General features: G+C 38.9%; 4 protein-coding genes across 4 annotated transcripts in view; 2 read left to right on the forward strand and 2 right to left on the reverse strand.

The window, feature by feature from the left end:
- Positions 10,640 to 13,167, forward strand: LOC109823557 (uncharacterized mitochondrial protein AtMg00810-like). The gene is made up of 4 exons (XM_020389833.1): positions 10,640 to 10,747; positions 11,301 to 11,415; positions 12,211 to 12,531; positions 13,145 to 13,167. Exons 1-4 carry the CDS (start codon positions 10,640 to 10,642, stop codon positions 13,165 to 13,167), a joined length of 567 nt encoding a protein of 188 aa, XP_020245422.1.
- On the forward strand, positions 13,240 to 14,258 carry LOC109824413. Its single transcript, XM_020391007.1, has one exon. The coding sequence runs from the start codon at positions 13,460 to 13,462 to the stop codon at positions 14,006 to 14,008; it is 549 nt and encodes a 182-aa protein (XP_020246596.1). The 5' UTR covers positions 13,240 to 13,459; the 3' UTR covers positions 14,009 to 14,258.
- LOC109824412 (DNA replication licensing factor MCM2) lies at positions 14,577 to 20,392 on the reverse strand. The gene is made up of 16 exons (XM_020391006.1): positions 20,351 to 20,392; positions 19,208 to 19,392; positions 18,932 to 19,112; positions 18,580 to 18,799; positions 18,287 to 18,494; positions 18,056 to 18,190; positions 17,781 to 17,972; positions 17,518 to 17,690; positions 17,249 to 17,437; positions 17,041 to 17,157; positions 16,870 to 16,954; positions 16,610 to 16,762; positions 16,364 to 16,489; positions 16,089 to 16,271; positions 15,097 to 15,258; positions 14,577 to 14,982 (listed from the first exon to the last, which is right to left on the reverse strand). The coding sequence occupies exons 1-16, from the start codon at positions 20,361 to 20,363 to the stop codon at positions 14,866 to 14,868; spliced, it is 2,439 nt and encodes an 812-aa protein (XP_020246595.1). The 5' UTR covers positions 20,364 to 20,392; the 3' UTR covers positions 14,577 to 14,865.
- LOC109823558 (DNA replication licensing factor MCM2) overlaps positions 21,055 to 21,406 on the reverse strand; it is a 696-nt gene continuing 344 nt past the window's right edge. Inside the window, exons 1-2 of the mRNA XM_020389834.1 lie at positions 21,314 to 21,406; positions 21,055 to 21,205 (exon numbers count right to left, since the gene is read on the reverse strand). The exon at positions 21,314 to 21,406 is cut by the window's right edge and continues 344 nt beyond it. Of these exons, the coding sequence (XP_020245423.1) occupies positions 21,055 to 21,205; positions 21,314 to 21,406 (244 nt within the window). The remainder of the gene's footprint in view (positions 21,206 to 21,313) is intronic.

Here is a 21,406-nt window from a genome sequence, read left to right on the forward strand (position 1 = left end):
ATTTTCTTAAGTTTTTAAATTTTTTTTAAAGGGACCCACTTACATGAGATAAATATTGAAAGGGTATAATTGGAATTTAAGGAAAAACTTAGGGGCTCACATATGCAAGTGTTGTATTTTGGAAGTTGGGTTTAAAGAAAAATATAAAAAGACAATTGGGTTTAAAGATACAAGCAATAGTGTTTGGATTTATAGGTAAAGTTGAGTAAACAAATGTGGCTAGAAATAAAAACACCTACATTATAACATAGGTTGACCGTTTGTGACCACTTGTCTTAGGGTTAATTTCAAAAAAAAAACCTGATTAATTTTGATTTTTGAGGGTGTTGTAGAAAACCTTCCTGAACTACCTTAATTTGAGAAAAACGCCTAAACTTTGGGGGTTTTTTGAAGATGATTTCCTTGAACGATGTTTTATTCTGCTAACCCCTATGAACTTTGTGGCATCTCACGCAACCCCCATAAAACTTTCAACATTTTGCAATGGACCCCCTACATGTAATTAGAAAATAACTTAAAAGTTTTTTGGAGGAAAAAAATTTTAATTTAATTATTTATCACTTACAGACGACAGACTATCACGCCACCGAACTGGGAATTTTTTTCAAAGTATTTTAGTTATTTGCTGTTTATAGATAGGGGTCTTGTGAGAATGAAAGTTTAAGGGGGTTGTAAATAAGTTAAGTTAAAAATAAGTAAATAAGTAAGTTTTAGCAAATGTGATCTTGGATAGGAGTGTGCAACGGTCGGTTCGGTTCGGTTTTTACCAAAATTTGAACAACCGAACCGAACCGCCTATAATTCTCGGTTCGGTTCGGTTTTTACCAAAATTTGAACAACCGAACCGAACCGCCTATAATTCAAAATCGAACCAAACTGTTGCAAGTCGGTTCGGTGCGGTTCGGTGCGGTTTGTTCGGTTCTAACTTCATCAAACTTCTTATCAAACAACAAACTGTGTTAAAGAAAAAAAAGATATCAACAAAGTAGGAGATTATGAAGTATAAAAACTAATATAATAATATTTTTTTAACCCATAATGATTCAAAAAATGAGTTTAGGGTTTGAGTCTTTGACTATCTGGGGACGGGTCGGGTAGGGTTTGAGATCAGAATGTGTATTATTGTACTATATTCGGTCAGTTCGGGTTGAAAAGTTTTCAAATCGACTCGAACCGCCCTACTCATAAAACCGATTTTTCCGGGTCGGTTCGGGTCGGTTCGGTCGGTTTTTTCGGTTTGGACCGAACCATGCTCAGCCCTAATCTTGGATACTTAATAAGTAAAAAGCTACTTCTAAGTTAACATAGATAGGTCGCAAAAGAAGCTCTTAAGTAGGTACAAGTTGGTAGTAAAAGTCCCTAAAGTCTCTTCACTATCACTACACCCGAACTCCAAAATTATGATGAGAGATGAGAGTTATAGTTTTTATATCCTAATAATATCCCCGCAGGTTGAGGTCTCTTATATGGGCTGAATTCTGGACTCAAGCAGTAGTATCAATTTATTTTTCCAAATACACGTTAAATTTGTCTTAATACTATCTTAAATTGCCTAGCATGATGCCAAAATTTCTAAGTTATGATTAAGATTGAGAATTATCATATTTATATTCTCATAAAGGTCTAGTTCCCTCCTGGGTTTTCTTGATAAACCCTAAATGATATAGTGGTTAAGTCATTTATCAAGTTTAGACGTTAATCACAAAATAGAGAAATCTCTAGGGGGCTCTCTGAGAAGTAACCTTTAAATTTTCACCTACGGTTTCCACATTTTATTAAGGCTAAATATCAGGTAAATCCCGTTAGCCTTGGACGACTATCTGATATCCCCCAAACCTTTCAAAATATTAGAAAACCCCTCTTAAGTATAGAGATAATCAGAAAATCCATTTTAACATTTAGATTTTATTAGAAATCCTCCTTTAGCTTTGATATTTTACCAGAAACCTCTCCACCCCTCACTCACACACACAAAAACCATAACTTTTAAGACAGGTTTCTTGATAAAATCTCAAAGTTGAATGAGATTTTTTAATAACCCCTAAACTTAAAGGGTTTTCTGGTATTTTCAAAGTTAGTACGGGGGTTACCTAATAGTCATCCAAAGTTTAATTTAATTTTATTTTATTTTATTTATTTATTCTTTTGGGTGGGTTTTGGGGGCGGGGGTTCATATTTTGCTTTTTTGACTTCTCTCCTGTTGCATCATGAATGGGTCACTGTATTAGAAGTTTGCGGAGTGGGTCACATTTGTCTACTTTTTCCTTTATATTCTCCTCCCTCGTGATTATTAATAATCTCTTATTGTTGTACGTACACTTTAGTACAGGAAATTAAGTGCCATGTCCATTAGAGATATATACTTACAAAATATGGGTGTTTTTTCGAGTACTAGCTCATTACCAATAATTGAAGCTAATAATCATATGTATGAGAAGATAGTCTAGAAAGCCCTTTAAGTTTTATCAGTTTTTTTTCTAAGAAAATTCTTTACTTTCTATTTTTAACAAAGAAATTTTACTCATTTCCCTACGATGCCGCCGGTTGTCTTCGACATTTTACCCTTTCTTTCTAAGAAGCCGTTAAGTTTTACCCTTCCCTTCTAAGAAACCCTCAGGTCTTCTTGTTAACTTAGAGATGCCGTTGTCAGAGAAAGAATAAATTTGGGGACTTCTTAGAAGAAAGAGGTAAAACTTAGTGGTATGTTTATCAAAAATAGAAAGTTAGGGGCTTCTGAGAAAAGATGAGTAAAAGTGGCGGATGTTTTATCAAAAATAGAAGGCTAGGGGTTTTTTTGAAAAAAGAGGTAAAATATAGGGGTTCTTTAGACTATACTCTCCCATATGTATATGTATTTTAGAGGATTCAATTTCACTTTGCACTTAATAAAAAAAGATCGAATGGCAATTTTACGTACCATGGAGAAGAATATTTAGGATTAGGACATCCTTCCCACTGTAGTTAGCAATATCAAACATCATTTTCTCATTTATAATAATCTATTTTTGGATATAAAGGGTACAAGTTACATTGAACGAGAAATAAGAACGAATTCGTGGAGGATATAGGACATGGTCTTAGTTATTTTAAGAATGAGTCACAATCAGTCTAGAATTACTTAGGGGCTGTTTGGATCGTTTTTTTGGATGGGTAAAAGGACGAAAAACTGTCAAAAATGTTAGTTTTTTGACAGTTTTCCCTCAAAATCGTCTCTATAATAGGTGATTTTGGGGAAAAGCTGTTAAAAATCTGATATTTTTGGCAGCTTTCTCCCATTTTACCCATCCAAAAACCAGAACCAAACGGGGCCTTAATCTCTTTGATTATTAAAATGGTCTCTTCGCTGTCAAAATCGTCCATTACCATGAGTCATATTAAGGTAGATAGGTTAACAAATTAAAGAGGTTTTACAGTAAGGGGCTGTTTGGTTCCTGTTTTTTGGGTGGTAAAAGTAGGGAAGCCTGTGCAAAAATGTCAGCTTTTGACAACTTTCCCCCAAAATCACCTCTTAAAAAGGTGATTTTAGGAGGAAGCTGTCAAAAAGCTGACATTTTTGGCAGCTTTCTACTTTTTTACCACCTAAAAAAACCTATCCAAACAGCCCCAGGGTAGGTGGAGTTGTATGGCAAAAGGACGGTGAATGTTAGGTGGACAGATTTGTAAAAATAATAAGATCATAATATGCCTTTGACATCAAAGATAGATATATACTTGTATCAAAGAAAGATTTTACAAGTTACCGTTATGACTACTCAACTTGGACGAAGATAAGTAATTTTCCTTTTAAAAAGACGGATCACATCGGATAATTATGATTAAAAAGTGTAATTTGTTAAAGGAGTCAAAATTAGAACTAGAATAATTTGTGGGATTAAATTTTATAGTGTTAGTCGACTAGAACTAAAACTAGAACAAAATTTTTTTATAGTGTCAGCCAACTAGAACTCTAATAAAACTAGAACTAAGATAATTGTATAAAGTTATCCATTTTTTTATTTTTCTATACAAAAATGAGAGTTCTGGGCACTCAAATTATCCCAAGTTTCAGCTTTGAACTAGGTGGTAGAAAACTAGAACTCCTATTTACTTTATTATTTTTTATTTTTTATTTTTTATTTATTTCTTTCCTCCTATGGTCATCATCATTATTAGATTATACCACCGAATCAGATCTCATCTCCTCTTAGCCATCTCTGGTATTTTTTACTGAATATTATAATTATATATTTAACTTAAAAGTAAAGATTATATCAATTCATAATTTATTATACAATAAATTTGAGAGATAAGGGTAAGAATCTCACGGAGCAAAAAAGGAAGGAAAATGTGAAAAACTTTTTTTAGTCTTGTACTATAATAATAATAATAAAATAAAAAGCTACAACATATATTATAATAATAATTATCAATATTTATCGTCTATTCAAAGTTATTTAATAGAAAGTAGCATTCTCGCAAACAATTCTCAATCAATAATAGTAAGTTTAAAATACATAAATAATATTTATATCCTCAAAATACATAACTAGATACTTTATGATTATAAAAATTTATCTCACTTTATTTTATTAAAATATCTCTCTTTACGAAATTGTTCTTATTTATCTCACTAAAATATCCCACTAGAAAAAATTTGTTCCACTTTAATAATTATCCCACTTCGCATGAAGATATCATAATTGACTTACACCCCCTAAACAAAGTTTAAAGATGTAAAAGGAGTTGTGGAAATGCAAATGATGACTTCGGCCTCGCTGAACGTCCAGTGTTCCTATGATCCTATGATCTACGCCTCAACACCTTACAACCATCTTTGATTTGTGGGCCCAATATAAAGCCCATTAAAAAGAAATTAAGCCCATCTAATTTTTTTTATCAAACTTCCCTCTTAATAAATAGGAGAATTATAATTCTGGTTCTATTACATTAGGGACCTATCAGAACTAGCTCCAAAGGAAGAGGGCGATTTACACCATTGATACTCGGTCAAATTTTGAAAACAGACCTCTTTGCAAAAAAATATTCCCAAAAAATACTTGTTTCCACTTTATTTTTAAAAAACGAACTAGTTTTAGCCTCAGGGCTGAAACTGTGTCGTTTTTTGCGAAAAATGTTCTCAAACTTCACGGGAGTTGAACTCCCGTGAAGTTTTGTTTTGAAAAAAACTTTTTGGGAACATTTTCGCAAAAAACGACCCAGTTTCAGCCTCCAGTTTCAGCCCTGAGGCTAAAACTAGATCGTTTTTTGCGAATATTTTCAAAACAGGTCTTTTTTGGGAATATTTTTACAAAGGGGTCTGTTTTAAAATTTTGCCCATTGATACTCAGAAGTACCGAACTAACTCTATAACCACCTACATGTTCTATTAGCTATGATGTTTTGTATCGGTGTTGCGCATGTAAATAAGTGTTATAATGCTAACTCACTAGAATTTCCTTAAACTTAAAGGGTATCCTTCAAATCTAGTTCACACAACAAAAGCAATATAGCCAAACTAATCCTTGGTGAAGATTAACAAAAAGATTTATGTCTTTTAATTTTACGTGCTAACGGCGCAACTGATTTTGCTAAACTTGATCATAGATGATATATTACACTTTAACTCTAACCACAACAAATAGAACACAATTTTTTATAAGTAATCTTTTACACGCTAGTTTTTCAGTGGATAAGATTTACCGGATCGTTCTTTCATGAAATAATGCAATACAAAAATAAATAACATCAAGAGGTATGGATGTGAACACGCCAACGGAACCACTCATAGGAAATATTTATACGTCGTTCGATCATCATCAACCAAGATCTACTATTAATCAAGTGCAATTTGGGCTTAAGATCTCTTAACGGCACTAAAAATAAAATATCTTAATGGCTAAGCAAGGAATAAGGGAAAATATGTGGCTAAACAACTTTATAGCCTTCTGTTCAATTTGCAGCTCCATGCAGTCTGACAAAGACAACTGAGAAAAGCAAGCAAGCAAGCAAGCCTCCTTTTACTTTACAAATGCATGTGTAGGCTATTCTTTGTCGCCTGCTTTCAGTTTCTAGATGCCATTCAAACGAATAAATAAAGCCTAATGTGGGAAGACTTAAGAGTTTAATGTGACATTTAGCTTAATAACAATATATAATACAAGAGTACGCCTTGAAAAATCCTGAAATAAATCTATTGAGTGACATGAAATTAGTTTGATCATAAGCTTAAGAAAAATCTGTACCGGATAAGAGATTAGAAATATGTATCAGGTGTAGATTTGGCGAAGAAATTGGTGAAGAACAGGTTCTGGGAAGCAGGAAACAATTTGGAGACTTCACGATCGACCACGAACTTTTGCGGAGGTCGACCGCGAACGTGCACAAGACAGGGTGGTCTCTGGATTTGTGACGGTCGACCGCGACAACATGTACAGTCGACCGCGGATTCTGTAATCGATTTATGTGGTTTCTGTCATTCTGTCCGGTCGACCGCGACGTCAAGTGCGGTCGACCGTGAGTCGGGTTCGGGTCTGTTTTGGTTTCCTGTTCTGTTTGGGATTTGTGTTTGGTATAAATACCAACACACGTTTTAGGGTTTCTTTGGGATTGTTTTTAGGGTTATTGGAGCACAAAAAAGAGAGATCTTCATGAGCTATTGGTTAGGGTTATTGTTTGAGAGATTGAGAGCTTGTTGGTGAGATTAGTTGGTTTGTTTTAAGTGATTTGTAATCTTAGTTTGTACTCTCTTCTCTATTAGTGAAAACTTATCACCTTCTTGCCCCGTGGACATAGGCAACTTGCCGAACCACGTAAAAATTAGTTGTTTGTGTTTGTGCCGTTATTTTGTATTGTTTGGCTTTCTCTCTTGGCGTTTGTGTTTGGTTCCTCAAAGCACAACAATTAGCTTCTGCGCACAATATCAAGAAAAAAAAATCTTAGGAGATTCAGATCACAACAGGAACATTGTATTATTGTCTATTAATTAAATAGCTAGGCTTTGATTAATGACAGGTTTCAAGTTTCCAGATATATACAGATGCTAATGAGGGGACATTTGAGAGCTCTATTATGAGTACCAGGTCAGATTTACGACAGGCTCCTACTTCCTCTTTAGTCCAAGAAATTTTCTTTTTCTTTCCCTGCGCGGAACTAAAGCTCCTGCTTACTCTTTAAGACCAAGAAGCGTTTGTTACTCTGCACAGAAATTGCGTACCATTGATAAAATTAAAAAAAAAAAGTAAATTCAGTGTACTCGTTGTACATGATTATATTCAATACATGAAGCTAGTTGCAAATTTTGCTTTTGTGAGGTTTTTCTTGGCTCCTTAAGCACCTAAGCTTTTGATAAAGTACGTGTCTAAGTTGCCAACCCTGTAGGCTAATTACTTGTTCAAGCATTGCAAGGCCTTTAACAGGGAAGAAACCTTTTGATATTTGATAAGCCTGAATGCTGCAGTGTGGTTAAACTAAGAAGCACGTGTAGAAGCACCAAGGGAAGTCACCAAGTGAGAAGCTTCATGCTAACTACAAGCGATTAAGCACGTGTAGAAGCACCAAGGGAAGTCTTTCAGCAAAGTAAGTAACTTAAAAACCAAGAACAAACATGAATCTGGAGGACACTTCAGTCATTGAACAACACAACTTGGAAGAAGAATATCTGAACTTTCTACTTCAACTGGGGGTAGTATCCAATGATCCTTCCGACTACGACATGAATGGTGCACCAAAAGAATAGTAACTGTTGGCTGGTTGCGGTACAAGCGGACGCTGGGTCTAATTAATGCTGCATCGATTGATGTTAAGACATGGATTACTAAATACTTTCCTTTTAATTACCGGCTGTCTCATCCTATAAAAATTCTTCAAATTTTTTCCTACTAATGCATCTTTTTTAGAATGAGAGCATACATCGGAGCTAACCTATGGTATTAGTGGCGCATCAAAGAGATATTAATACGTGGACAAGATCGACTAGACACTCTGTTGAAATATTATTAAGTTTAGGGGTTTATGTGTAAGTTGTAGGGGCCTATATAAGCCCATGTTATCTCATGAATAAGATTAGGGTTTTCTCTCTATTTTCAATATGGTATCAGAGCCGGCTGCCCCCCCTCTCCTCTCCTAGCCGCCGCCCCCCCCCCTCTCCTCTCCTCTCTAGCCCCCCCCCCCCTCATCAGCCGCGACCCCACCCTCCTCGGAGACGATATGCCCGATCGTTTTTTTTTTTGTGGCTTACCGACCATCGATCTGAAGCTTGATGATCGAGTAATTACCTGAGCTGGTCGCGAACGGCTTGAGATCACCCTTGCAGGGAGACCTGGGAGCGGTACTTGACAGCAGAGGCGACATAACCTGAGGAGAACGTCGGAGGGAAGCATGAGTGGCAAGTCCACTCCATATGTGGTGTACATCTGGCCTTCTCAACTCGTTGGTTCCCGACGATCGCCGCCCACGGTGGTGGCATTGAGAAGTGAAGGACGTATGGGAGAAGGTTGAGGAGGACTATGATGAGTGGCGAATTAACCTGAGGGTATTCCAGATTAAAGGAAGAGACGACGTCACAGTCCAGGGAGAGAGGACTGCTCACAGGAATATGTCACCAGAGCTGCGAGCGCTCGGTGCTGGGATTATTGTATCATGTTTTTCTCCCGGGCTAGCTGCAAGCACGGACCCGGGATGTAAAGACGCGGGAGGCTTTTCTACAGCAGGAGGACTATGGCTAGTTTCTCAAAGGATGACATCAGAGTTTCGACTCAGCCGAATCGCATTGCTGCTAGCTCAGCCGAGATCCCCGGTTGAGAGGCTGTCTCTGCTATGATCCAGGAGGAGACTCGCATTCGGCTGCAGGCGGGGACAGGTGGACTTCCTGTGGTGAAGTCAGCACTGGTAGCCTCTAATAACACTGGATTTAGGGGAGAGACCCGACAGTGTTACAACTGCGGTGTGGTAGGTCATCTAAGGCATGCTTGCACCAAGCCATCCAATGAAGGAGATTCGGGTGGACGTGGACAGTTCGGAGGTCGTGGTCGTGGCCGTGGGGGTCGAAGAGGTGGAAGAGGAGCAGGAAACCGGGCAAATCTGACGGTGGCAGAGGAAGAGGAAGCTGAGATGGTCTTTACTGAGGAGGATCGTGCTCTCCTGGCGATACTAAGGAAGAAGCAGCAAGTAGCAGGGGATGGAACTGAGGAGGCATCCACTTCATTCTTCGCCAGAGGCAATACTGCTACCTATACGAGGTGGAAGAGGAGCAGGGAATCGGGCGAATCTGACGGTAGCAGAAGAAGAAGAAGCTGAGGTGGTCTTTACAGAGGAGGATCGTGCTCTCCTCACGATACTCAGGAAAAAACAGCAAGTAGCAGGGGATGGAGATTTGAGGAATGGGACTGCGGAGGCATCTACTTCGTTCTTCGTCAGAGGCAACACTGCTACCTATGCTCATCCGAACAAAGGTACTGATGACATACATGCTCTTGCTTCTATGTCTCCTGACAGATCATCAGCATGGATAGTCGACTCCGGTGCGTCTTGTCATGTGACAGGTAATGCTAGTGAGTTCTCATCATATACTCACTTAGCATCGCCTGATAGTATTCAAACAGCTGATGGTACATTTCAGCCGGTGGTTGGTAAGGGTACAGTTGATTGTACTGGTTCTGTAACTTTGTCCAATGTTTTGCATGCTCCTTCTTTTCCAGTCAATCTTTTATCTATTAGTTCTATCATCCTCCAACTAAAATGCATCGTCTCTTTTGATATTCCCAAGGTAATCTTCCAGGAGAAGGGGACAGGGCGGAGACTTGGGACTGGCACATGGCGTAGTGGACTGTGGTATCTGGATCGTGAAGGGCTGGATTCAGCATTGGTGTCAGTCATAGAGGAAGCAGGAGTAGGATCTAAAATGAGTGCTGAAAATGAGTTAATGCTCCATCACCAGCGTTTGGGACACTCATCCTTTAGTGTTTTAGGTAGATTGTATCCTTCTTTATTTGAGAAAGCAAATAAACAGAAACTTGTGTGTGATGCATGTGAGTTTGGAAAGCTTACTAGAAGCTCTTATGTTAGTTCTGGTCATAGAAGTTCTCATGCATTTGACCTGGTACATTCAGATGTTTGGGGACCTTGTTCCACAAGTTCTATGAATGGATACAAATATTTTGTTACATTTATTGATTGCTTCTCTCGTGTTACTTGGTTATACCTGATGAAAAATAAGAGTGATGTGTTTGGGTGCTTCCAAAATTTTCATAGGACTGTTCACACTCAATACGGAGCAGTGGTGAAAGTATTGAGGTCAGATAATAGGACAGAGTATACCAACAGAGCCCTTGAAGAATATTTGTCAGCTCAAGGAATACATCACCAGACAACCTGTCCATACACTCCAGCACAGAATGGGGTAGCGGAAAGGAAGAACAGACATCTTTTAGAGGTTGCTAGAAGCATGATGATCTCTATGAATGTCCCAGAGACATTATGAGGACAAGCAGTATTGACCGCAGCAGCGTTGATCAATAGAATGCCCTCGAGAGTGCTGGATTGGAAGTCTCCGTGTGAGATATTGAAGGGAGATAATGGTGGGATCCTTCCACTCAAAGTGTTTGGCTGTGTGTGCTTTGTGAAGGACAACAGACCATCTGTCGGGAAGCTTGCCCCTAGAGCTATGAAGTGCATCTTTGTGGGATATTCTGCTACTCAGAAGGGATATGTTTGCTGGAGCCCAGTGGAAAAAATGCACTTTCGAGAACTCGAGCCGTATTACACCCAGAAGGTAACTTCATCCGCTAGTAACTCGCCTAATACTAGAAGTATGAGGCGAGAGGAGGAGAATAGTGAGAGATCGGTGAACAATGTGGAGAAATCCATTTCTGTATCGATTCCTTGGGAAGGAGAATTGGTTGAGGAGGAGCAGGAGAATGATGAAGAAAAGAATGAAGAAAAGAGAGACAAGAGGTGTTAGGCCCACTGATCAGGGGGAACTACTAACCTATAGTAGGAAGGGCAAGCAAATTACAGGAACAGTACCTACAGTGTCACTAGTGCTACCAAGTCTCTTGCCAACGTCTGCCCCGACTCCTGAAACACCTACACCACCACCAGTTTTATCCCAAGGTGATAACGTTCCTCTCCCTACTGATAACATTTCTCTCCCTACTCCTCCCACACCAATATCAGTACGGAGGACTACTCGTAGTAATGCGGGAAATCCTCCCGATAGATGTGGTTGGGATCTTGCCCAATTTGTATCATATTCTAACATCCACCATGCACATGGGGCATTCATTGCATCATTGAACTCTGTTACTGTACCTAACAATTGGCAGGTTGCTAAGAAGGACCCAAAATGGAAAGCGGCTATGCACGAGGAGTTAGGGGCTCTTGAGAAGAACCGTACTTGGGAGCTAGTAAAACTACCAGAAGGAAAGCGAGCAGTTGGATGTAAGTGGGTCTTCACTGTGAAGCAGAATCCAGATGGACAAGTTGAGCGCTACAAGGCTCGTCTGGTGGCAAAAGGGTATAGTCAGACATATGGCATCGATTATGATGAGACTTTTGCACCGGTGGCAAAGATGAGCACTGTTTGGACCTTAATCTCTCTGGCAGTAAATGGTGGATGGAAGCTATACCAACTAGATGTGAAGAACGCATTTCTTCATGGAGATCTAGTGGAGGAGGTATACATGGAGATACCACCAGGTTTCGGTACAGAGCAGACAGTGGGAAAGATTTGCAGATTAAAGAAGTCTCTCTATGGCTTGAAGCAATCTCCTCGTGCTTGGTTTGACAGATTCAGGCGGGCTATGATAGGTATGGGATACCATCAGATTAATGCCGATCATACTGTGTTCTTTCGACGGAGTGAAGGTCACATCACCATGCTTGCAGTATATGTGGATGATATGATTATTACTGGGGATGATGAGAAGGAGATTGCCCAACTCAAAGTGAGACTGGGTAAGGAATTCGAGGTGAAAGATCTTGGCTTGCTTCGATACTTTCTTGGAATAGAGATAGCTCAAGGAGCGGAGGGGATCGTCCTATCCCAGAGAAAGTATGCACTTGATCTTCTCAAAGAGACAGGGATGTTAGGGTGCAAACCTGCAACTACACCGATCGACCAGAAGTTTAAGCTGGGTGCTGAAGCTGGAGAACCAGTTGATCGTGACAGATACCAGAGGCTGGTGGGAAGATTGATCTATTTGAGTCACACACGTCCTGATATCTCTTTTGCAGTGAGCGTGGTGAGTCGCTACATGCACGATCCGAGGAATGGTCATATGGACGTTGTGTACCAGATTCTGAGATATTTAAAGAGTGCCCCCGGAAAGGGACTGATATTCAGGAAGAATGGACATGTGAGCATCGAGGGTTATTGCGACTCTGATTGGGCTAGCTGTGCTGATGACAGGAGATCCACCTCAGGATATTGTATCTTTGTAGGAGGCAACTTGGTCTCGTGGAAGAGCAAGAAGCAATCGGTGGTAGCGAGATCAACAGCTGAAGCAGAGTATAGAGCCATGGCCTTAGGAGTTACAGAGTTGTTGTGGTTAAAGAGTATGTTGGTGGAGCTGAAGCTGGATCAAGGAGCCAAGATGAAACTGTGGTGTGATAACAAGTCAGCCATCAGTATCGCCAACAACCCAGTGCAGCATGATAGAACCAAACACATCGAGATTGATAGGTTCTTCATCAAAGAGAAGTTGGACAATGGACTACTGGAGTTAAGTCATGTTCCAACTAAGGATCAGGCAGCAGATTGTCTGACTAAGGGACTTAGCTCGGTAGATATGATTAGAGGATGTGACAAGATAGGCTTAGTGGATATCTTTCGCCCATCTTGAGGAGGAGTGTTGAAATATTATTAAGTTTAGGGGTTTATGTGTAAGTTGTAGGGGCCTATAGAAGCCCATGTTATCTCATGAATAAAGATTAGGGTTTTCTCTCTATTTTCAATACACTCTCTCCTTCGAACCAACCTTACTACAGATGTCGGAAGCTGAATTTAAAATCTCTGGCATGATAGAGTTAAATATCTTTAATTACCATCTCATCTACAAGCTGTAGATATCCTAATTAACAGTCGATTATTCTCATGGTTGCTTTCACCTCTCCCTTTAAAGCCCCTTTTCTTTTTTCTGTCCATCGCTTTTTTCCTCTTTTTCCTTAGTGGCTACTCTTTCTAGTCTTTGAAACGTTTCCCCTCAACCCCACCGCCCTCACAAAGTTGGCGCTCCCTCTCTATAAATACCCACCAAATCCCTTCAAGTATCCTTCCATGTCAAAACAACAACTAATTTCTCCACCCTCAATCTCAATACATTTCTATCATCAAAAACACACGTACGTGTACTCTCTCTAATCTCAGTGTTTTGTTTCTCTTGTAGAAACATACACATCTCCCTCTCTCTCTCTCTCTCTAACCTTAGTTTTTCGCCTTATTTTCCTTCGGTTCGATCTCTTCTTGTAACCGAGCCCTTCAAAGATGAAGAGCAAAGCTTCCACTTTCCTTAAGGACGTTTTCTCCGTCATCACTAGCATAGTGAAGGCCAAGGCTATGGCGGTGAAGAACAAGACCAGCTCCATCAAGACCAGGCTCCTCGTGCTCGGCCTACTCAGGAACAAGAAGGTTCTGATGAGCGCAATCTCACACAAAATCCACGCGCTTATGGGCAAAGAGGGAGGAGGAGGTGGGCACCAAAACGACGAGGATAACAGCCGGGCCATTGTCTTGTACAATGCAGATAGGAACCTGCAGGATTATACCGAGACCGTGGAGGAGGAGGAAGACGACGGCTATCCTGACCTGAGGCACTCGTTATTCGATCTGGATGACGACGATGAGATTGGTGATGGCACTGGATCGGCGATAGACTTTGTGAAGAGCTCTCGAGAGGACGGAGCAGACTTCAGCCTCGAAGACGAGATCGACCTCGTGGCTGATGTTTTTATAAGGAGGTTCCATAGACAGATGAAGATGCAGAAGCTCGAGTCTTTCAAGAGGTACAGAGAGATGCTAGAGAGGAGTGTTTAAGATTTGCGGGTTGGGAGCTTGATCGAGGTGATCAATAAGATCATGTTTATTAGGTTTTAGGGTTTTATGTTCTATGTTTTCTATAGAGCAAAAGATAATTAAAAAAAACAAAAAAAAAGGTGACGTCGCTGCATTTGTCTTAGAGGAATGCACAGTAGAGGATCTCATCCTGATTCTTGGGTGATAAATTTGTATGTATTTTCACTGAAAATGTAATTGCCTGGAAGTATGTTCCCAAAAGTTACATGTTTCCACATTGTTCATGTAGTTAACACCAGTTGTCAGTTCCGTACAACAATTTTCTCTTCAGATACATCACAGGTGTGCTCAAGAATGTGCCATAAAATCACAGCAAAGCAAATAAAATGCAGAAAATTTACAGTCAGAATCATGAAGCTAACAATGCAGCAGCCTGTGACTAAAAAATAAACACGCATCTTAAGCACAACAAAGCAACCACTTCAATAGTTAAACAGTAAAGTGAACTGAGAGTTATTAGTGACGGACACCACCGGAGATTTCTTTACAGCACAAAATGTAAAGCATAATGCTTTCAGCACTTTTAACGGAATGACAAAGGTTATGCTTTAGACCTTTGGAGGTAGACCAATAGTATACAGGGAGATGCCATTGGATCCAAAGATCACAGAGTTGTGATTGGAAAAATGAGAGCCCCTGGCAGCAATTATATGTGATTTGCAAGAAGTCAGAATCGTACTTTGCACCGAAAAACACAAAGTTACTTGTCGATAGGACAATCCCAAATATCAAGCATAATACACATAGATGGCCGAACCTAAATTTCTCGAAGTGAAGATAACTACTTAGATCGTCATAAATAAAGGCAGCCATCTCTTTCACTGTGAAATTGGATGTCTAATCACACCGCGGCTCTCGTCAAGAACAAAGTTGCTGTCCTTGAAATGGGAACTGGAGAAGAATGGTTTCAGATCATAGATTTCATACTCCTGAGCCTGGAACACAAATAATTAAAAAATAAATAAAGTTACGGGTCTGTAGAACGAATATATAATTGACAAAGGGACAAGGAGTTTTGACGAGTAGAGGATGGTTCTTCATTGATTTACCTTACTCCGTAGCTCTTCCACCTTCACCTCAATATGTGTGAGACGAGCAGTTGATCCAGATACAATTTCTTCAAAATGGATAGCATCCTTCACAAGCGCACGTAGAAGATGCAGGAGTAGATCATTGAAGTCCTTCTTAAATGTCATGTATTTCTTGAAACTCTGCAAGTAAATACAGAATATAAGGTAACTATAACAACAATGATATTTGTCCTATGTGAACCAGCAAGGGTGGCGAATATACCAAAAAAGAAAACAATATAATAATGTTGGCGATGAAATTTTTCTGTAGGACAACTTGAAGCACAAATATTATATTTCTAAAGATACAATACTGTTTACTATCAGAATTTTCCTTTTTTGTGCAAAAGCGGATATATGGATTATAGTGCAACATCTACAAGCCTAAGTAGTTTCTTCGCTACTGGTTCATTGATTAGGAAACTGAAAGAGACTGTCACATGCATGTTTTCAACATTATTCAGTAAGGCATTTCTCACTTGAGTCTCTGCCATCTGACAGCAAGGAAAAAAGGAAAGAAAAGAAGATAACCCAGAACAAGGGGTATGCCAGCCAGTTGTTATAGAGCTTTAAATAGATAAATAAAAACAAAAACCTGTTGCATGATTAAGCTAGAATAATAGTTGATTCACCCATAGAAAGAGACAGTTGTGCTGCTGTTTAGCAATGAAGCTGATCCTAAACTAGATTTGAAATGCAATCTAAAAGATCAATGGGAAGTAAACTCCTAGGGAAGGAAAAGGATGCTCTCCTCATGAAATAAAATCTAAAATCTTGAGCGCATGTTGTAAATAATTGAATCCGAAAAAAAGACAATGTACTTGGAATAATCACTATATTATAGAACTATTTTTTAGAAACCCTCAGTACTAACAAACAATAAGAAAAGAAATCCGGAAGTGAAATTTTCCTCCTACAAATTAGCCACATTAAATATCTCGACTTCCTAGAGACAAAGAAGTTTGTCAAACCTTTTGCAATGCTTTCTGGACTCCAAATTTCTGAGTTGAGATGAATGACTCTAGCAAAACCCGAATTGCCATGTCCGCATCTTCCTGCGTCACATAACTCCTTAGATGCATTCTTGCATGTGCTTCTGACATCCGAATCATCGATTCAATATGCCTGACTGCTATAGGAACTCCTTGACCATGCTGCATGGGTCATTTGGCAGTCCAATTACAAATTAGGTTCAACAAAGAAAAAGAATAATCTTTCATAACTAAACAAGACTTGTGAATCTCACAGATGATTCTCTACGCAGTTCAGTATACACAGTTGCGAGCTTATCCAAATCAGTATCATGAAATTTGGGGAAGATGTTCAACTTCGAATATGTTATGTACTTCTTGAGCATATCTTGAGAAAGTATCTGGACAAATAATTTTCAAATTACACAGTTAGGAAGAGAAATATAAAAATTCAAAACTATTCATATGAACACACTCATAAAAATATTAAATCTGAAGTATTTAAGAAAATAAAACAATACCTCAGAGTCAGTAGCTCCAGCAGATGTCAGTACATCATCCTGGGACATGCTTGCTGGATGATCATCTATACGGGCTCCTTTTGGTGTTGATATGGCATGGCTATCAACAACAAATTTTGCCAGCAGTTCATCGGCAACAGGATCAACTATATCCTGCACTTCAAGGTGTAATACTTAGCCAATTTTCTAAATCTCAAATCATCAAACTTATGACAAATTCACTAAACAAAAAAAAAAGGCAACAAAAATGGGAAATTGACCTTAACAACACAAAGGATATCAAATCGAGATATAATCGGATCTGTGAGTTCCACATTTTGAGTGAATAACTTTGACGAGTCATACCTGATCATACAAAATTTATTGTTCTTGTATCAAAATAAAACAACTTAAAAGTGCAACAGAGGTAAGTACTTAGTTTTCTTGTTTACCTTCCACCAATTGGATTGGCTGCTGCAATGACACTACAACGAGCTTGGAGAGATGTCACGATTCCTGCCTTTGATATACTGATGCTCTGCTGTTCCATGGCTTCATGAATGCTAACCCTGCACATTAGAATAATAAAATGCCAGGTGAGTGGATTGGAAGGGAGTAACATGTATGGTGAACCCTCACAAAACTAAAAGTTAATCTAACCTGTCCTGGTCATTCATTTTGTCAAATTCATCAATTAGACAAATTCCTCTGTCAGCAAGGACAAGAGCACCTCCTTCAAGAGTCCACTCCCTTGTCACTGGATCCTTGTGCACTGCTGCTGTAAGACCAACAGCAGAAGCCCCTTTACCCGTAGTGTAAACAGCCCTGTGGCCAGTTTTTTCCACATACCTGTGCAAAATAACGTTAAAAACCATTAGAATAATTTATAATACGACTGTGAAGAGTTCGCATAGTTCTCTTAATCTTACTTGAGGAACTGCGATTTTGCTGTGCCTGGATCACCCAAGAGAAGAACATTGATGTCCCCCCTTAATCGATGTTTTCCTTTCACATTTTTCTCTTGCCCACCAAACATGGCAAGTGCTATTGCTGTCTTAATGTCTTCGTGGCCATAAATTGATGGAGCAATGGACTTGACAATCTGTAAATTCCATTATGCATTTTCTTTAAAAAACTGTGTTTGATAAAGCAGCATATGTCCCATCAAGGAAAGTAAAATGATGCAACTGACCCTTTCTCCAATCCTTGGGTCCTTGGACAACTTTTCGATCTCTGCCTTGTCTTCATCAGTAAGTTTGTAAGCAGCAAAAAGGTCCTGCTTCTTGGTGACATAGTTTGCCTCGACCACCGTTGCAAAAACAGGAAACCCATTTTTCGTGTTCAATGATAAGTCAAAGTTGTTGGTGTATATGCCTGTGACCTCCTGAAAATGATAAGATGAAAGAAACCATTAAGGAACCATTTTAGTTGCATGGTAATATATATAGGTCGCAGGTTAATATTTACGATTTCTTCTCCTGGACGAGCACAGTCAATCAGATCATTCAGAAGTATCACTTCCTTGTATCTTGGAAGTCTACCAGCAGGTACAATCCCGGGACTCTCCTGAAGAGTGAGTTTCTGATAGTTCCTATAAATTGTCTACAAAGATGTATCATTTAAGTTAGAAAATGAAATTGTTTCAAACCTTATTGACTATAAATACTTGAGAAAATTTCTAACTCATCAAACACTCACCTGCTCTACATTGACAGTGAATGGTCCTTTAGACTGGCATTCAGGGCAGGACCCCACTTTCACTTCAGAATAAGAGTTTTGGAAAAAAGGGCCTAAAATCATCCCACATTTGTTGCAGTCATACTTCACCTGCTGTAACTGTGGGAACACACCAGATCTTCGAGTGACAACTCCTCCTATACGAATCATTGTGTTCAAGTGTATCTGCCTGAGGTGCAATAATAGACAAATAATCAAGTGGGTCACAGAGACATTTAGGAAAAATGTACACATTGATGAATTTTTAAATTTACCTGATATTACGTATTTGATCATAAACTGGAAGATTGGTTATTCGGACATAGATTTTCTGATGAATGTTCTTGTAGTTCTCATGCAGATTGAAAACAACACTCTTAGCAACATCTTCAAAAACTTCAAGAACTGATTGAGGTGCATCAGCAAGCCAAATAGCAATATTTGGATGAATATAAATGAACTGCTTGTAATCAATCTCCAAACTACACTTATTAGCTGCACATCAAAGGTTAACAAGAAACGACCAAGTCAAACTTTTGTCAAGAGAAATAAACAACAAATGGCATAAAATAATGAATTGGCTCTTTGATTTCACATTACAAGTGAGAGACAAGATCCAAAACATACCTAGAACCATCTCATTTATCAACCGGATATATTCTAAATCTCCATGCTTATTCTTGTAAGTGAGCAGGAAGTCTTTAAACTTTCTTGCAATAAATCGCCGCACTTCATCTCTTGTGACCCACTCCCTCAATGTTCCTTGGACACGATACATATTGAGCTCACCATCCTCATCATATTCATCCTAATAGGAATATTTCAAGTTAGTTATTGCATGGCAGTATAACTGAAAAATAACAGCTTTATGTACTAAAAGTAGAAAAAAATAATAATTAATACATCATATGGATCATCATCTGTTTGATCAGTCATTGGCACATCATCATTTGAGCGTCCACTCTGTGATCGTCCAGGCGAACTTTGCATTTGGCCGTCACCATCATCATCACTTCTTGCTCCGCTTGGTGGCCTGAAATCAGCTCTGTGCCTCTTTGGGCGCCTGAAGCTACTATCGTCATCTGTGTCTGCAGCAAGAAGATTCAGACAAAAGAATTACAAATAGATAATTCAAATGGCTTCATGGTAGAGCACTAGAGTGTGTAGACAGTTGGATGAAAACATGATATAAATTTCAAATATACTAACATGAAAGAAGCATGTCAAGCTAGTTGCATATGCGCACCTATATTTAAATCTAACTGGGTAAAGTGCCTCAAGTTGCATATAAAATGCCAAAGAAACCAAATCAACTAAGTTTCATCAAGAATTAAATTGATAGAGAAGTATACTCTTGCAGAATAATTTGGCAAGCATCATGCTAGCAGAACAAGCATTTGAAGGGACAAATCTGGAAGAAACAGCACTATAAGTACTTCGCAGATATTGAACATCACTTAAATTGGCTAAATAACTAGTGTTGTGCGGGAACTAGATTTATGAGGACTTAAACAGGCACAAACAAAAATCACTTTTGCAAATGGGAAGAATGATCATACATGAAAGCAACAACATCAGATAGTGGCTTTCAACTAATAACAAATATAGGATACTAAAATTTATCTATCAATTCACAGAGCACTCCAGTCCATGGGCAATGGTAAGCACTGCAAATTGTTGTTTCGGTTGCAATTTTAATCTATGAGGGTACACATTATTTCTGACAGAAAGATGTTACTCTACTAGACCTAAAGGGGTAATCTTTATTTAAAAAGTTCTTATAATAGCTTAATTTATTTCTTGGACGATATCTTGTGACAAGGTTCAATTGTTCCTCAATTTGCAATGGAATTCTTTGCCCAGTTCATTAATCCAGATTCTAAATACCTAGAGGACAAATGCATACTAAAAAAAATACCAGGCATTTGCTCCTTATATCAAAAACCCCTCTTTCTCAAAATTTACCAAGCAAAATCAAGTCTTGTCATCACATAGACTAGCAATAACACGAAAGGCAGCACGGACTTTGCAATTAAAAAAATTTACCTTGATCGAGCATTTGCGGGAGCTTCCGCTCTCAGATTGTAACTTCCATCATCGGTGTTTGATGGAGGATAAGCTATCTATTGTGATTTTTAGACAACCTACATGGAGAAACGCATGATAACTGGTTAAATCCAACCAAGATAAAAGGGTCACTGAATAACGAAGATGGTAGAAGTTCATTCATCATAGGTGAAACTTTAATGGGAATATGTGGGCTAACTTTGATTATTTTTAGTGCTTAACCTACACTATTGTAACACAAGTATCTGGTGTGAGATTTTTGAACAATAATATCTTCACCCAACTGTAGCATCGTCAATTTTTGTTACTCAATGAGGCCAAGCAATCCCCTCCCTCTCTTTCTTCTCTTCTCAATCTTCTATAATTTTCAAACTCTAATGAGCCTGCAACACTGCCAAATTTCACTAAACTGATCTCCAGTAATAAAAAGTATTCATCGCACCATTTAGCATCACATTTTTTGTAGCTACCAAAAAAACTGGCATACTAATATTTCACCAAAAATATCAGCTTTCTCGAAAATTGGTTAGATTCTCGTCATTTTAACATCTTGCCCCTTCAAAACCCCCGGTTCAGATTCATAACTTAGGACCAAAAAAAAGCCCTATTTTTTTTCAAATAAATAAATGTATCGTAGTAATTGATTAAGCAAGACAGGATTAGGCCAAAAGGATATGGTTGTCTTACTTGTCCCAATTGATCTCGGTTTGATCCAATTCAACCTTAGCCGCCCTTCGATCCGCAATGATCTGATCGAGATCCCTCTCATCCTCCATCGAATCGTCCAGTCCCACGGGCTCATACTGATCTTGCTCATCCAATCTCCGATAATCCCTATACAAAACCGAAACAAAAGTTAGGGCTTTTGAATCGACTGACGACATCATCTAGTTACGGATCTAAACAATATAGGAAGAAATTAGGGAATTCGAAGGGACTGACTCCAGGAAGTTATCATTGTACAGATCCTCCCCATCCTCCTCCTCCTCGTCGCCGTCGGGTACAACGTCGTCGTCGGGGATGACGTTGGGATCA

This window comes from Asparagus officinalis, chromosome 9, assembly GCF_001876935.1.
Source record: "Asparagus officinalis chromosome 9, Aspof.V1, whole genome shotgun sequence".
In the NCBI taxonomy this organism is placed as follows: domain Eukaryota; kingdom Viridiplantae; phylum Streptophyta; class Magnoliopsida; order Asparagales; family Asparagaceae; genus Asparagus; species Asparagus officinalis.